The 18337-nt window shown below is 35.6% G+C and overlaps 1 protein-coding gene across 3 annotated transcripts in view; it reads left to right on the plus strand.

The window, feature by feature from the left end:
* LOC149802998 (putative E3 ubiquitin-protein ligase HERC4) overlaps nt 1-18337 on the plus strand; it is a 155588-nt gene that overhangs the window by 105776 nt on the left and 31475 nt on the right. For all 3 annotated transcript variants that reach the window (XM_089952541.1, XM_089952543.1, XM_089952542.1), the window contains 3 exons: nt 1832-1879; nt 13127-13193; nt 15080-15162. In XM_089952541.1, coding sequence (XP_089808667.1) covers nt 1832-1879; nt 13127-13193; nt 15080-15162 — 198 coding nt within the window. The remainder of the gene's footprint in view (nt 1-1831; nt 1880-13126; nt 13194-15079; nt 15163-18337) is intronic.

Raw genomic sequence — 18337 nt, forward strand, 5'->3', positions numbered from 1 at the left:
TCATTGCTGTTTAGATGCATTAGTTGGGGATTGACATGCAGGTCATAGTCTGCTTATTTCATTGCTGTATAGATGCATTAGTTGGGGATTGACATGAAGGTCATAGTCTGCTTATTTCATTGCTGTATAGATGCATTAGTTGGGGATTGACATGCAGGTCATAGTCTGCTTATTTCATTGCTGTATAGATGCATTAGTTGGGGATTGACATGCAGGTCGTAGTCTGCTTATTTCATTGCTGTTTAGATGCATTAGTTGGGGATTGACATGCAGGTCATAGTCTGCTTATTTCATTGCTGTATAGATGCATTAGTTGGGGATTGACATGCAGGTCATAGTCTGCTTATTTCTTTGCTGTTTAGATGCATTAGTTGGGGATTGACATGCAGGTCATAGTCTGCTTATTTCATTGCTATTGAGATGCTGTAGTTGGAGATTGACATGCAGGTCATAGTCTGCTTATTTCATTGCTATTGAGATGCTGTAGTTCGAGATCGACATGAAGGTCATAGTCTGCTTATTTCATTGCTGTATAGATGCATTAGTTGGGGATTGACATGCAGGTCATAGTCTGCTTATTTCATTGCTGTTGTGATGCAGTAGTTGGAGATTGACATGAAGGTCATAGTCTGCTTATTTCATTGCTGTATAGATGCATTAGTTGGGGATTGACATGCAGGTCATAGTCTGCTTATTTCATTGCTGTTTAGATGCATTAGTTGGGGATTGACATGCAGGTCATAGTCTGCTTATTTCATTGCTGTATAGATGCATTAGTTGGGGATTGACATGCAGGTCATAGTCTGCTTATTTCATTGCTGTTTAGATGCATTAGTTGGGGATTGACATGCAGGTCATAGTCTGCTTATTTCATTGCTGTATAGATGCATTAGTTGGGGATTGACATGCAGGTCATAGTCTGCTTATTTCATTGCTGTTTAGATGCATTAGTTGGGGATTGACATGAAGGTCATAGTCTGCTTATTTCATTGCTGTATAGATGCATTAGTTGGGGATTGACATACAGGTCATAGTCTGCTTATTTCATTGCTGTATAGATGCATTAGTTGGGGATTGACATGCAGGTCATAGTCTGCTTATTTCATTGCTGTATAGATGCATTAGTTGGGGATTGACATGCAGGTCATAGTCTGCTTATTTCATTGCTGTATAGATGCATTAGTTGGGGATTGACATGCAGGTCATAGTCTGCTTATTTCATTGCTGTATAGATGCATTAGTTGGGGATTGACATGCAGGTCATAGTCTGCTTATTTCATTGCTGTATAGATGCATTAGTTGGGGATTGACATGCAGGTCATAGTCTGCTACAAGTAATCTTATTCCAATTAAAGTCTTGTGCTTTTTGTTTTTTTCTCACCCAGTCTCACCATCAATGCATTCTAAAAGTTATTTACATCCTTCTTTGTACCGTGGTTTTGTCTGCAATGCCATGAGCAATTAATGCATTCAGATTAACCCCTTGAAATACAAGGAACCTGCTCGTCAGTCTTGAAGTATAATTTGTTAGGTTAAATGAGTTGAGAAGATTATTTTTTAAGATTCTGCGGTCTGTGATTCAAGTTCCCTAATGATCTTTATTGCTTTGTTATCTAGTAGTTTCATTATAATGATGAACAAGTTATCTGAAAACCCAGTATTCTAGTTCTCTGTTTTTCTCTAACCCATTATTCTTAGCTTGTTTCAAAACATACAAGTACAAACCAAGTTTTCCAAGCTGTAGACAATCCAGGCCATTCTCACATCCCTAATGAATTTAGATGATTATGATCATTATCATTTATTGTTATTATTATTATTATTATTTCAGATCTCCATGCCTTGAAGATATGAAAGAATTGATGCCTTCAGTTGGCAGGTGAGTTTTTCACCTTCCTGGTCATATGCCTGGTGAGGTATGGTAACATCGGCCATTTTCAGTTCCATCAGGTCAGTTTCAACCTAATTTGGCAGACATCATTCTGGCATAAAGGTCAGTCATATTTGTACAGATGGTGTCTGTCATCTAATAGGTTCTGTTGCTAAATATAGAAAAACCTTTAAATGACTTCACAACAAACACTTAACACTTCACCAACTTTGACAGGAAGAATAGTGGCACAGAAGCCTTTCAGTTTTATAGAAACTAGAGTTCTCAGTTGTTAATGTGGTCTACTCAAGACAAAAATAGAAACATCACACCCACTCAAGAAACTGAACACTGCATGTGCTGATGTCATTTACCTGCTGAAATATTCTCTTTTTGTTTCTAGCTTTCTAGTCATTGATCAGAGCTTGTGGTATGGTCTTTAATCTGTCTTTCATCTGTCCATTAAGACAATTTTGTTATCACTACTCCACCTACTTTGAGGATTGCATTGAAACTTGACACATACAGTCTTCCCATGGTCTCCATGATCCAAAATGAAAATTGTGCTGCTCAGAAATCCAATATGCCCACCACAGTGGCCATCTTGAAAATCTTGTTATCACTACTTCTCCTGTATGGATGGTCATAACATGGAGTTTTCACTGAAAGACTAATTGTCTAGTTGGTCCTAAAATAAATATGGTGTCTAATATGACCACCATATCAGCCATCATTAAAATCTTGTTGTCACAACTCTTCATGAATAGAAAGTCATGTTGATGTAGGCTTTTTGCTAGATAAACTTCTTGTGATGTCCAGTTGGATTTAGGTGAAAATGGCAAGGATGTGACATCCAGTATGGACACCTCAAAGTGACCATCTTGAGGAATCTTGTTATTGCTACCCCTCCAGAATGGATGGTTGTACCAACATCAGATTTTACTAAAAATCTCTTTATGATATGAGGTGGACCCTAAATAAAAATGATGCTGATCTGATTTCCAGTATGGCTGCCACAACAGCTGTCTTGAAAATCTTTTATTGATTCTGATTAGAAAGTCATATTGACATGGATTTACACCAAAAGACTTCTTTGATGCCAAGTTGGTCTTAAACACCCACACCCACCCCATTTCTGTGCTATACCAATTAATCCTGATGGGGATAGAGAGTTGGCTGGTTCTTGCCTGAGTAAAGTGGATCTGATTGGCGTTCTCCCTGTTTAAGTTCCCTTTTAATACCTACAAGATGTGTGGACACACCCTAATGGGAATTGAGTCTTCACTCCCTCTCATGGTGAGGAAGGAGGCAGCATTATTCTCCCCCAGACAATCAAGGATAGACAAAAGTTCCATTAGTAGGGTCAGTCCCATCTCCCACCTTGTGTGGCTTCAGGAAAATGGACAATCTTTTCCCCACATATCCATCTTCACAGAGAGACTCAAGGAGGGACAGTCATGTATTATCAGGCATTTGTGCAGAATGACAACATTATATCTATCATGGTCAGTTGGAATGAGTTTATTGCGGAGCTGGTGGTGACTGTCCCCTCTCCCCTTCTATTAGGGATTCCATCCCCCTCCACCTTTCAGGCCAAGTGGGGATATTTGCTGGAACCTGGACTTGCTTCCATTTTAAAATCTTGGAGGCACTGGAGCTTAAGGCCATTACTCTTGTCATAATTGCTTTGCATGCTAATTTATTGTTGGTCGCTTCCTTCAGTCTCTTGAAGAAGGAATCATCGTCTCCTATGGCACTTAATTATGTACTTGAGGCCATAGCAAAGATGTTAAGGCATATGCTTTCATTGTCCATGGCACTGTCAGCAGAGCTGCTTCAGCTCTTCAGATTGCTGCTTTGGAGACTTAAAAGGTCTTGCTAGACTACAGCAAAAACCATGTAAGGTTTGATGCTCATATGGTGGAGACACATTTTGATGACCTTATCCCCTCTGTAGGATTTGAGGGATCAACGACACCAGTCCCTTGCAGACCCTTCTAGTCCATCAGAACAGGGCAAAAAGTGCTGTCTGTGCTTTGGGACCTTCTACAAAAAATTTCTAGAAGCTGCAACACACACAGTTATAAAAGCAGCCTCAGTTCAATGCTCCCTCTAACCTGTTGTTTGCTAGATGAGGTTGTCAGACTCCATCCCTTCCCCCAAAAAAGACATTCTTCAAACTAGGAACTTGCTTTTCTCATTTCAGAAGCTTGGTCAGGCATAATGGATGATGTGTGGGTCCACTTCCCCCCTAAATGATGATTACAGGCTTTGTTTTGGAAACATACTCCTTTATCATGATTCCCATTGTCTTTCATCAGTCCAAACTGGGGCATTAAAAGCAGGAGAAGGTACAAACTCTTCTGTTGTAGAGCACAGTTGAGAGGGTAAGAAATGTACAGATTCCAGCCTGTCCCCCAAAAATTTCTGGTGTCACAGAATAAAAGCCAGTAATTTTGGCTTATAATCAACCTTAACAAATTCCTTTGGTAAGAATGCTTCATGATAGAGACTACTGCCTTAATCAGGAACCCCATAAGGCTGTGTCACTGGGTGTTCCCCATTGATCTTCAGATGTATATCTTCACATCCCTATTTTGCCTCCACCAGGAAATACCTCCATTTTTGTCTCAGCCAGTTGGTAGTTCATTTTTGAGCTCATTTGTTTGTACTCGCCCACACCCAAGAGCTTTTGACACAGTGATGGAGGTAGTTGTTGCCCACATGTCTCCATGGATCTCCATTCTCCAGTATCTTGACAAGTGGTTGATATACAGTGTTATCAGAGACTTCCTTTAGAAGGACATGTCCTTCTGTTCATTCAGTGACTCATCTGGGTCTTATCCCAAACCTAGATAAGTTCGATTTTGCCCCTTCTTAAGACTTGATGTGGGGATGAATTTCCTCGCCAGCCATGGGAGAATTCATGTTCCTCCAGGCAGGATTGATAAAGTCATGTTCCTCATAATCACTCTCCTAGCCAAGATTTTTTTGTTGGCTTGGGAACTCTGAACTCAGCTGAACGCATTATTCTCCTCTGTAGACTTTTGCACCCACTCCAGTTCCTGTCTTGCAGACTGGAAACCACACAAATTCCTTTTGTCCCTCTGGGATCCAATTTTTTGCCACTACTTGAGTTATTATTTAAATTGTGACAATTTTCTGACCAAAGTCCCAATTTCACAACCCCCCAAACACCACTCCTTTTTTTAAAAACTGACATTAAATTCTGGATGGGGTGCTGAACTGGAGCATTTGAAAATAGTTCTTTATTGTTCTGGGTCCTGGGAAGAAGCATCTGTTAATGTAAACTTGGAAATGTAGGCACTGTCGCTAGCCCTATATGGGGTCTTTGTTTACCTTAGGTGACAATGAGTAAGACATTCTCCTTCTCTTTTGTATGGAAGAATGCTAACTTCTTCGATGGGCAGTCTCAAATAAGATCATGCTTCAGGTCCACCATATTGCATAAAAAGAGGAACATACTGGTGGACAGTCAGTTGGAGGTTGAGGGGGGTGCAGTGTGGACTGTGCACCATTTGGTGGCACAGTTGTTTTTTTGTTGGAGGAGACCCTTGGTCTACTTGTTTGTAATGATATGGAACGACAAGTTCCCATTTATTGTTTCCCCTCCCCTGGATCAGAGGCCCTAGGCAGTAGATACCTTCACTCTAAAGTGGAATCATCTGTTTGCATATGCTTTCCCACCTCCTTTCAGATTCCACAGGTGCTCCACCAAGTCAAGATCGCCACTGCTTGGTTCATCTTGCCACCCCTCCCCACCTCCATGGCCTCAACAGTCATGATACAGAAACCTAATTGACCTGTTGGTAGACAAGCCCAGGAGATTACCACAGAAGAGGCAGCCTACTTTCAAGGTCTAGAATGCAAAGTGGAAAATCTTCAGTGATTGGTGCAGTAGGAAATGAATTGGTCCTACCTGATCCCCTTTGAATTCAGTTAGGTGTTAGGTGCTATAGGGCAGCCCTTTCTGACACACCTACCATCGGGTTGGGCCCTCATCTGTCTTATGTTATCATGCATTTTGAGCTTCAGAGATCAGTATCTTGTTCACTGATGCCTAGATAGAATCTCTCGTGTTCTTTGGGTGTTGTCTAAACCTTATATGCGAACCACTGAGTGAAGCTTCCTTCAAGAACCTTACACTTAAAACTGTTTTTCTGCTGGGCATCTGCGAGGAGGAGCAAGTTTCATGACCTGTCAGGGAAAGGTTTGTTTATGGTTCAACAGTAATTATGTGTTGGTGTCTCTTTGCCAACCTTGGTTTGTGGCAAAAAATCATCTACCTTCAATAGCCCCACTTCTGTTCAGATTTGCAGTCTCAGTTATATCTGTGCTGGGGATGACCAAACTAGACTCCTTTCACCAGTTAGGGCTTAAGGTTTTATTGGGCTTCCTCCACAGGGAGAAGAAAGTGACGGAAGCATCTCTTGTTGCCTGTAAAGGATTCCTCTGATTTTATGGCATCCACTATTTCTAGGTAGATTATCATCACTATCAAGGGAGCTTATTAGTCCCTAACTGAGAAGGACCTTCTTTTTCACAAGGATTATGTCTTTTCACAAGGATTAGGTCCCTGCATTTAGGAATATTGCTTCAACTTGGACCTATTGAATCAGTCTTTTTTGGATGATGTTACGAGAGCTGCATTCTGTTGGCCTCGCACTGCCTTTTCATCCTTTTACCTTCAATCTTTGTTACAGCAGAATGAAGGCTTTTATTTTTATTGTTAGTAACAGTACAACAAGTGTACCAACCTTCTACCAGCTTACAGTAGTGAAGACCCCAATCGTAAGGGTAAGTGTGATATTTTAATAAAATCAGGCTCCTTCCTAGCTGGTAGATTCAACAAGGCATTAGTGGTGGTGGTGGTAGTGGGTACAACTGATTTATGTGCATAATACTTGTCAGCTACACTTGCAGAGTTCCATACTTCCACCTATCTCTGATCTCCTGTATTCTAGGTCCAAGTCAGGACTCTGATGTCCTGTACTCTAGGTCCAAGTTAGGACTCCGATGTCCTGTACTGTATGTCCAAGTCAGGACTCTGATGTCCTGTACTCTAGGTCCAAGTCGGAAGAGGATAGTATAACATAAGTGGGTTGTGATGCAGAAGTCAGACTGTGATCTTGTTTATTTCTGTTCTTTAAATCCCAATACCAGTTGATGGAGGGAATTCTAGATGGGAGATTTGCATCCCAGAAAAGGAAAGCAAGGTAGTAGGAACAGATAAGTATTAGATGAATAAAATTTTTTTTAACACCCAACCACACCCTAAAAATTATACATATTTTCATTGTGAATAAAACTTGATAAAATTACATATGCTGAATATAAAGTATTCTGATGATACAGTATTTTGATGTGCATGGACATCACACACCAGGTGATTTCTGTCTCTGACATGTCATGGGAAATATATAAGGTTTTGATCATGGCAGGGGTGGACTTACTGTTAAAGATATCCAAAGTAAATATTTCCCAAAATATATTGTTATAAAAATTGGGTGGGTATATATATGGATAAATATGGTAGTTTAGGATGCAATATTATTCTTTAACCAGGACATCCTATCTTTGATTCTGCTATGGTCAGTATTAAGGACTTGTTACACCATGCTCCTCAAGTAGCCAGTCAAGTTCACAATAGAAACGACATGATTGCTTTTGTTTTGTATCCCATTTGACTGCTCAGATTAACACCATTGTACTATTATTAGTTCTACTGGTTTGAAACCATAAGAGTTTATGCGATGGCCTGTTATCTGTCATCCATTCATCATCTGTCCATTATTCATTCATCCATTAGCAAAAGTTTGTTATCACAACTCAGTAAAATAATAAAATAAAATAGAGACAAACAGTCATACTTATAATTATATTGTTATAAAGGATATACAATATATCAATTTAAATTATACAATTTTATATAGTGCATTGGCATTAAGCCCATTAGGATACAAAGTAAATAACTTATGAATCCAATAAGTCTGTTCATGTCACCATGCAGAATATCTATTGGCATGAAAGAGAAATTGAGTAGAGAATGATTATTGGTGTTAAAGTGTATTGAAATATTAGAGGAAAACTGAGGATCTCTATAATTTTTATATGAAAGCGATGATTATTCATTCTCTTAGAAACTTGTTGAAGTGTTCGTCCAACATATTGCAAGCTACATTTTTTACAGGTTATCAGATAAATCACATCAATTGATATGCAGTTAGTGTTATCACGTATAGAAAATACCTCTTTTGTATTATCGCTACTGAAAGAAGTACTTTCTCTTATGTTTGCACATTGAGAGCACTGGTGTCTTTTACATTTAGATGACAAAAAGTGAATTTTTTTATTTTCTGTCTGTTTAGTTCTAATTAAAAAATCTTGCAATTTCTTGGGTCTCCTATAAGCGAGAATTTGGTTTAATTTTGTAAAGTGATTTTACGCTGGTTTTATTGGATAAATTTAGGAGACTATAATATTTATTAATTATACGACCTATATTAGGTAATGAAGGATTATATTGTATTGTGAAAGGAATTACATCTCTCTCTGTTTTACAATCTGCTGTGTTTAAAGCCTCATGTTGAGTAAGATTACGGGCTTTGTTCAGCACAGAATCAATTATATATGTAGGATAATTTCTATTTAGGAAATATGTTTGTAATTTATTCAGAGAAATTTGTAATTGACAATCATCTGAAATAATGCATCTGTATCTTTTGGCCTGGCTATATGGTATACCATTTTTACATGACATGGGATGACATGAAGAATATTCCACATATTGGTGGATATTAGTTTCCTTGATATGAATATTTGTAGAGATAGTGTTATCAATATTTTTTTATTACATTTACATCTAAAAATGAAACATGCGTACTAGATACAGTATAAGTAAATTTAATCGTCGGGTGAAAATGTTTTAGGCGATCAATAAATTTTTCAATTCTTCTTTTGAATGGTTCCAGATCATAAATATGTCATCTAAAAATCTGAACCAAACCGATGGATTAAACTTTTCGTTTTGAAGAAAATCTTTTTCTAATTTACCCATGAAAAGGGAAGCATATGAAGAAGCCATAGGACTACCCATTGCCATACCCATTATTTGTATGCAATTCATATTATTAAATTGAAAATAATTGTTTTCCAAGATAAGTTTTATTATTTTACAAATATCTTCACTAGATAGTGTGCTATTATTAGGATTGTTATCAATAAAATATATACACGCTTCAATACAATCTGCATGCAGAATGTTGGTATATAATGATGTTACATCTACTGATACAAGGATTGAGTTATCAGATAGTTGTGGAATAGACTTCAACTTTTTAATGAAATCAGTAGTATCTTTAATGTATGAAGGAAGTGATTTCATTAAGGGTTGTAAAACACTATCAATAAATTTGGATAGGTTTTCAGTATATGAATTATAACCTGATATAATGGGTCGTTCTGGAAAAGTTAAAGGTAAATTATGATCAGGATTTTTATGAGTTTTGAGTATCATGTAGAATTGAGGTGTACATGTGTTAAGAGGGTAGGTATCAAATTCCTCATATACAGAATTATTATTTTAGCAATCTCATTAATGCGTGTTGAAATTTTTTATTTAATTTCTATTGACGGATTTTTTTTAATATGTTTGTAGTATTTTTCATCATTTAATTGATGTTCAACTTCTTTAACATAACCTTCTTGATTCATAATAATAATAGTGTTTGATTTATCAGCCTTTTTAATAACTATACTCTTGTCATTCATTAGATTATATAAAGACTTAATTTCATCCTTAGAAATATTACTATGATATAGCTTTTTATGATTATCAGTTAATATCTCTCTTGTGATCGCGTCAATATAAAAATCTAAATATGAATCACATTCACTAGTTGGTGTGAAAGATGATTTAATTGTGTTAAAATAACCCATTTTTTTTTAATGAAAAGAAATCGATTTACTCTCTGAATTGTTGTATGCTTTATCATATAAAAATTCTTTCAATTTTAGGTGTCTAGAAAAATTAAAGATTTCTTCAGCTAATTTAATTTTATTTTGACATTTTGGTTTGGGACAGAATTTTAGCCCTTTGCCTAACATTATATATTCATTATCAGTTAATCTTTTACGTGAGAGGTTTAACACTGTTTCTTTACCTCTCTTAATTTGTTTTTGCTTTATTTCTTTTTTTCACTCTCTTCTACTTTTGAATCTGTGGAACCTCCTATTCTTTTGTCTTGTGATTTCATCTTTATTAGCCCTTGTAAAATCTTTACCAGGATTGTCAAAGTCTTTCTCATGGTCACTGTTTCTGATTCCCCTTGTTTTACGGCTTCTGTGTATGTCTTCTTTGTTGTGCCCTGGGGAGTCAAGTTTTTTCGCTGTTGTTCATCCTGTTGATTCTTGTTTGAATTTACAAAATTCCTATTTATGTTGACTCTTTGGTTTACTGAAGTTTTGGGAGGTGCTATATGTGTATTACTGTTCCTTGCTGTAATTTCTTTGGGTTTTGAATACTTCATTTCTTGCTGTTCATTACTCTGTTGTTATGATGATTTGCTGCTTTTTTGCTGCTGCTTATTCTGTTATTGTGACGATTTGCTGCTTTTCTGCTGCTGTCTTTTCGGTTGTTGATGGATTATATGCTGTTCTCCAGTTTTTTTTAACTTGTTTATTTTTCTCTTCTTTACTCTTTTGTAAATTGTTTAGTTTTTCATTTTGCTTCAGAAGTATATCATTTTTCGCTGATTCTGTTTTTTGATATACTTTTTGGTCGAAACTGAAAAGGCTTTGCTCATCTAGTTTCTTCCGCAGTTCATCCCTAACATTTTCCATCTGTTTTCCAACGTTTTGTGATATTTTTTGTTGTTCTTCTGCTAATCTCTCACAAATGTTTAGCGAGACTTTATGTAACAGACTGTCGATAGAATTTTGGAAATCTTCATTTACGCTTCCTATGTATATCTTCAGTTTCAGTCATAAACCTGATGGAACGATCCCCTCCTCAACAAATTTGTTCAAGAAACTGCTGTGAAGGCTGCTTTTCATTTGTTTTTCAGATAGTTTTAGTATTTGATATTTCAAAGACGTCATTACTCTCGGCAGATCATCATTTGATGCCATTATGTTGTTGAAAAATTTCAGAATTATGATAAAAAAACACAAACGCTGAAAATTCGGCGTTTATGTTGTTTTTTTATCACAATTATCACAACTCATAACTACATGGAGGATGCTGGTTTTATAAAGGTAGCTTGCACTTAAAAGTTCCAGTTGTTTCCTTCAATGCAAATATTTCCAGATAATGCAATTTAACCTGTGTTGAGTTTTGGATGTTTTATCTAGTTTGGTACCATTGTATATGATACTCACTTTTAATATGAGACCAACTGCAAACTGCACAGACCCAGATCTGCTGTCACATAATGCAGCAGCAGATCTGGTTCTGTTCAGTTTGTTAGGTGTAACCAGTAGAACAAACAACATCAACCCTGATCTGCAGATGCATTATGCTACAGCAGATTTGGATCTTTGTTGTTTGCAGTTTGACTTGACTTGTAGGTGTGCAGGATTTCATATAAAATGTGAAACAAAAGTGAAGGAAGTTTATAAGGAACTTAATTTGTGTAGTGATACCGTGAACAGTATCATGAGGAAAATCCATTGTTTTGATAATTAATCTTCTTAAATATATTCATTTTTTTAAAAAATTGGTATTCATATACATACATGAAAAGAAACCAGTTATTTGATGTATGTGCTTCATTATTTTTTCCTTATTAAAGGTGGAAGACACCAGACTTGGACTACATTAGACTACATTTCTTTCTTATAAATGCACCCTTCTACATGTATGCACATTAATGTCATATGGCTGCGTAGTTTTGAATTTATTTATAATTTCATTTGGATGCAAACAGAACTTGTTTGCATAGTTGTTACTTGAATGTATTTTCTTCCCACCTTGAATAATGCTATGGTGTCAGTACTACACTGTTGTGAATAGGGCACATTCATGTTGTTCAGTTCATTGAATTTGATGGGGCCATGGTAATTTTTTATGGCACTGGCACCATGTCTAGAGTAATGCATAGTAATTCTTGACAAGAATTATAAATGAGACAGTTCTTGGCCATTTTCTGTAGAAAAGAGCTTGATTTGTCAATTCACACTGATAAAAAATTATAACAAGGTATATGTTGGGATTCCTGGTCTGGTCAATGGTGAGGAATATACTACGGTTTGTGTTTTATCAGATTTCAAAAATTGTCATTCTCAGCAGTGTAAATATCTTTTGACAATTAGAAATGAACATATTTATGTTTTTATGGCATTCTTTTCATTCTGAAGTGTGTGTTTGGCAATAAGACAATTCATACATGTATCTATTAAGTTTTATGCTTCTACAAATGGCCTGTGAATTACAAGACTTATTATATTTCATCTTAGGTTACGCAGATAATGTGCTATCTTCAGATCCATTTATTAAGAGAATAGAAGTACCATTTTAAATTGGTGTGGAATGGAGGGGCATCTTGCTTCAAAAGCAATAAATTGATGGACATTTTGACCAAATATTTTGACATTTACTTTTTAAAATTTAAATATTTCAAAATTCACCTTGAAGAGTAAAATTGTTCTTTACAAATGAAATAATGTATTTTTTGGCAGAAATGTATTAAAACTAGATGAAACTTGAAAAGAAAACTTCATTTTTAATGAATATATAAAGTGAGTACCAATGTTTGGTAATTAAATGTGGTGTAAGATGACTCGTGAGCAAACCACACTTCAGAAAATGCATCTAAACTTTAATAGCAGCTTAGGCATCATTGTTGCTGCAGATCAGAAGATCTGGAGATATGCAGAATACTTACGACTATTACTCAAATACAAAAGCAGCATTAAAGCCTAAACAGAAAGTAAAAATATTTACTGAGCTCAGCCTCTGGACTTTACATAGGATCACAAGGTATGATTCAGGCTGTTCCAAAAAGTCACTTGGCCTAACCATTCCATTTATTTCTTTTAAATGCAACAATGTAACATAATTTGTACTGATTTTTGGATATGTTCCAGATTGATGCTTGACACAAGTAACATAGTCATGGTGCATCTAATCTTGTGACTATTACCCTGTTTCATGAAAAATGTGGAAGAATGAAGGAAATGTAATTTCAGTATAAGGAACTTTAATAGTGTAGTGATGCCTGAATTTCATGTTGACAGGGGCCTTGAAAATCTGTTGGAATACCCCGATGAGAATGTTGAGGAAGCCTTTGGACTGACATTTGAGGTAAGCTAGCACTAAAATTTGTTGGAATAAAGTCATCTTCTCATATGAAGTCAAACCTAGTTAATTATTAGGTCAGTGCAAATGATAATAATACACATTCTCACTGTATTTGCACATTCATAACACAACCAGAAAGGGTTACACCTAGTAAAAACCATTTTCTTCCAGCATCTCTTTTTAAGAAAATTTCTCCTAGTGCAGGGTTGAATCTAGAATGGAGCAAAATATCAGCATGATGATGTTGCAGAATAACAAGCTTTGTTTTGTGTCACATTTCAAAAAGTGACTGCACTTTCCTGCAGCTCTGAGTAGTTTTAACCAAATAAAGTAAATGCAGGAATCTAACATAACATTCATCTTACTTAGTATTATTATGTCATATCATAAAAATTGTTTACAACGCTGACATAAAAACAATATCATGGAGTAATGAGTGTCATTAACATAATGTGCTAATCAGAAATTTAAACCCTTGTTGATATATATATATATATATATATATATATATATATATATATATATATATATAGAGAGAGAGAGAGAGAGAGAGAGAGAGAGAGAGAGATGAAAGCAGCCTGTGACATAAAACTACTTGTTTAATAAATTTCATAGTAAATAAAAATCATGTAAGGTAGTTTACTCCAGTTGCCATAGTGTTCAGTAACCTACTTGTGTTGCTCTGCTGTAAAACACCAAACAGCACTTTTTGAACACACTCTGAAGCAAGGATTAATCACTGAATTTTGATGACATCATCAAATTTGAATATTCCTTGTGTTTTTGATCATTTGTGCATCAATATTGCACATAAATGACAAAAATAACCGATCCTTGACAATTTGTAAGAAATTTCCCAAAACTTTCTTAATGGTTTAATTTTGACGATCTCACCAAATTTGAATATTCCTTACATTTTTTATCATGGATCAGTATTGAGCATAAGTTATACAAATAGCCATCCCATGACAATTTGTAAGAAATTTCCCAAAACCTTGTTAACTCATTAAGCCCTGGCATGACTTATAAGCATCATGAGGTTGTACCCTACTTCCAAGCTCTGTTGCATCAAGTCATTTAAGATACACCAAAGTGGGTGGTGTTACATAAAATTAGACAGATGTAAGTCTACAATGATACCAGATAATATGGACTTTCTACTCGCATTACAAAATACAGAGGGAGAAATGTCTTTTTTTGGACCTGATTCTTTTTAAACCAGAAACTTGCCCATTGTTGAAATCGGATTTTGTGTCTGGATTTTAGACATTTTGGCCTGAGATCTAAGGCTGACCAGTCTGAACTGCGCACAGACAGGTGAACCTTCACAAAAAGTAGGATAAGTTGGGGATATGGAGTAAAACATGGCCAGGACATGAGAGCGATGTGTCCAATAATAAAAAAATGAAGAATTCAAACTTTTACCCTTCTGTGCTTGCACAGATGAAATAGCCAATGAAAAATGACATTTCTGATACAACTTGGCATCTGGCTAAACGAAAATCTCTTGGAAGCATATGTGTTTGAATGTATTCAGAAATAAGCCCCAACATGCATTTTCAACTCCCATTTTAGACCTTAAAATTTTTTTTGAAAGACAGGAAGGAATGTACTACTATATGTACTTGCTTATAAGATGAGTCCAACTGCATACTTCACAGACCCAGATCTGCTGTTGCATAATGTGCCAGCAGATCTGGGTCTGTGTAGTTTGTTAGGAGTAATCAGTAGAATATAATCTTTTACATTTTAGTTCTTAACTGTGCCTTATCTGAAGTAGGAATTTTGATTCAGAGCTCAAACTGATGTTTTAAAGTTTTCTAACCTCTGGGCTGGATAAACCCATCAAATGCTTCTGTTGTGAAAGGTTATCATGTTTTTTGTTAAAGGTAACACAGGAGTGTTTTGGAGTAGTCGAAACCATTGAGCTTGTACAAGGGGGAGCTTCAAAATCAGTCACACATGAAAATAGGTAAGGATATTCCTTCTCTTTAAGTTTACATACAGAAGATAAGGAACTTTGAACATTTAACATTAATTAGTCAAACACTTTGAATGGTATATTATACACCTCACCTGCCCAGTGTTTAATAGTCCTGTATGTGGGTGTTAGCAAAATGTGGTATACTCATACAACACCACTGGCCGATGGATCACAGTGACCTTAACCATGACCTTTTAACCCAGCTAGCAGTAGATTCCTTCCTTGCCCAAATAGCATTCCCTGTGCAGATTTTGTTGAAAGAAGATAATAGACACAGCTGTCATGTAGAAACCATGTGTCGTATTTTACTATCTTGTTTATTTTTTATCCCAGTTTTAATTAATATAACTCAATATATACAGTAGTCCCCCTCTTATACGGCCACCCCTTCTGCACCGGGAAAGTGGCCTTATAAGATGGGTGGCCTTTCCAGAGTGTGACTATGTTTATGAGATGTGTATGTATATGTGTATATAGTAGGAAAGCTACATATTACTTAAAGCAGCTAATATCTTCATTTGAAAGTAGCGTTAATTATTAAAATGTTGTTCTTCTCTTAAAAACAGAGTTATTTCAAGTAACATAAATTAATAGTTCTTATTCTTAGACCTGAAATGTGAGTGGGATATTGTTGGCATGTGCATTACAAAACCATTGAAAAACATTATTTAAATCTTCATAAATACATTGTTTCATATTTAAAATTATTCTCTTCCTATTTACTCCTTTTTCCCACTGCTAGAGAATATTCTCTTTAACTTTTACTATCTTGTTTATTTGAGTCCTCTCAACGTAAAATCTTTAGCAAGTGAACTTTCCCCATTGTCGTCAAGTTGAATAACTTTTACTGTTTCTTCTAAAGTATTATTTCTTCATTTACGTGATGACATGTTAAAGTTTTGTAATGATTTATTCCTATGTTGCTAATTGTGCGGTACTGGAATTTAATTTTGCAGACAAAACTTTTGTATACTAAAAACCATTTTATAAAGGAAGTGATACATGAACTGTCATGTGATATTTCGGTCTTTGTCTGGTACCCTGTTTTGTTCAAAGTTGATTGTTTCTGTGTGCATGTGTTAATCCACAAAATCTATTTTTAGCCTATCTGACCATGCTATGATCTTGACAATTATGTCAGGTCTTAATCGTCAATTAAAAAAAATCCGCTGTGTGAAGCCCAAAGCTCTATCAAAGCATTGCTGATCCCATTTCCTGCAAACTTTGGCGTTAATGATATAATAATAACCTTAGTGGTACATGTAGTTTAGCCAACACTTCTTTCACTAATGAAAACCTGACATCCGGAAACTGGCATCAGGAGAGATAATCGGATTACTTACCTTACCATAATTAAATATTAGTTCTGGGCATATATTAATAATAAAATGTGACCACTTTTGAGGGGTACATTTACATTTGTACACTAATATGTTGGCCGCTGGTCATGTTAGAGGGGTGGCCTTTCTTGAGGGGTACTTTTGAACACAAATTCATTGATGCCAAGGGATTCAGGTTGTAAAGAGTGGGTGGCCACTGGTCGGTGGGGAGGGGGCCATTCATGAGGGGGACCACTAAATTATATTCAGTGCATTTCACTTGCATACCATATTTGCCGTCCCATAAGTCAATGCGGAACTTCCAGTTTCATAAATGTTAAAAGTAACACTGTATTCTATTTCAGATTCGGATATCAGCAAGCTTTGTTTAAGTTTAGTGCCAATATATGATGGGTAATTAACTTCACAGATTCCTTTTCTCTTGTTCATTAAACACTTTTGACCACATTATCATTAGGTTTCTTTCATGTCCCATGTGCAAAACATCCTTTCATGTCCCATGTGCAAAACATCCATTGACATTTCTTTCACATCCCATGTGCAAAACATTCATTGACATTTCTTTCATGTCCCATGTGCAAAGCATCCATTGACATTTCTTTCATATCCCATGTGCAAAACATCCATTGAAATTTCTTTCATGCCCCATGTGCAAAACATCCATTGACATTTCTTTCGTGTCCCATTTGCAAAAAATCCACTGACATTTCTTTCATGTTCCATGTAAAAAGCATCCATTGACATTTGTCAGGCTATATGATTTTGAACTAATGTGCAGAAATAACTGTTTTCTTATTTGACTTACCATGGCCTTGACCTTTCACCTTTTGATCCCAAATTCTGTTAGTATTTTTCCTAACCTAAGTGCAAGCCATCCAAGGACATTGGGTGCTGAAAAGTGATTTATCATTATAAGTTATTATGCTAAAACCAACTTTTTTCTTTGAGTCACTGTGATATTTACTATGAAGAAAATGTTGTCAGACTGTGTGGTATAAAACTAAACCATTCTCTTCTCTCAGTCACAATTACCCCGACCTTTGATCTGTTGTTCCCCAAATTTATAGGTTTCTCTCCTTAACCCAAGTGTATGCCATCCACAAAGCTTGCTAAAGGTTTGTGGTCTAGAACATAAAGTATTTTTTGCAGAAACCATTTTCAGGTGTTTGTCCAACATATTGCATGTTACATTTTTTTATAGGTTATCAAATAATTCACATCATTTGATATGCATTTATTGTTATAAGGTGGAGAAAATACTTCTTTTGTACTGGCGCTACTAAAAGAAGTACTTTCTCTTACATTTACACATTGAGAGCACTGATGTCTGTTACATTTAGATGACAAAAAATATCTTTTTATTTTTTGTCTAAACACTAAACAAACAACACAGACATTTAGATGACAAAAACATCTTTTTTTATTTTCTGTCTAAACAGACAATTAGATAACGAAAAATCTTTTTTTTTTGTCTAAACAGACAAATAAAAAAGATATTTTTTGTCATCTAAATGCAACAGACATCAGTGCTCTCAATGTGCAAATATAAGAGAAAGTGCTTCTTTTAGTAGTGCCAATAGAAAAGAAGTATTTTCTTTACGTTATAACTCTTACTACATATCAACTGATGGGATTTATCTGATAACCTGTAAAAAATGTAACATGCAATATGTTGGACAAACACTTCAACAGATTTCTAAGAGAATGAATATTCGTCACTTTCATATAAAAACAATTATAAAAATCCTCAGTTCTCCTCTAATATTTCAATACATTTTAATACTTATAATCACTCTCTACTCAATTTTTCTTTCATGCCAATA

This window comes from Sinohyriopsis cumingii, chromosome 3 (assembly GCF_028554795.1).
Source record: "Sinohyriopsis cumingii isolate HCF-2022 chromosome 3, ASM2855479v2, whole genome shotgun sequence".
NCBI classification, from domain to species: domain Eukaryota; kingdom Metazoa; phylum Mollusca; class Bivalvia; order Unionida; family Unionidae; genus Sinohyriopsis; species Sinohyriopsis cumingii.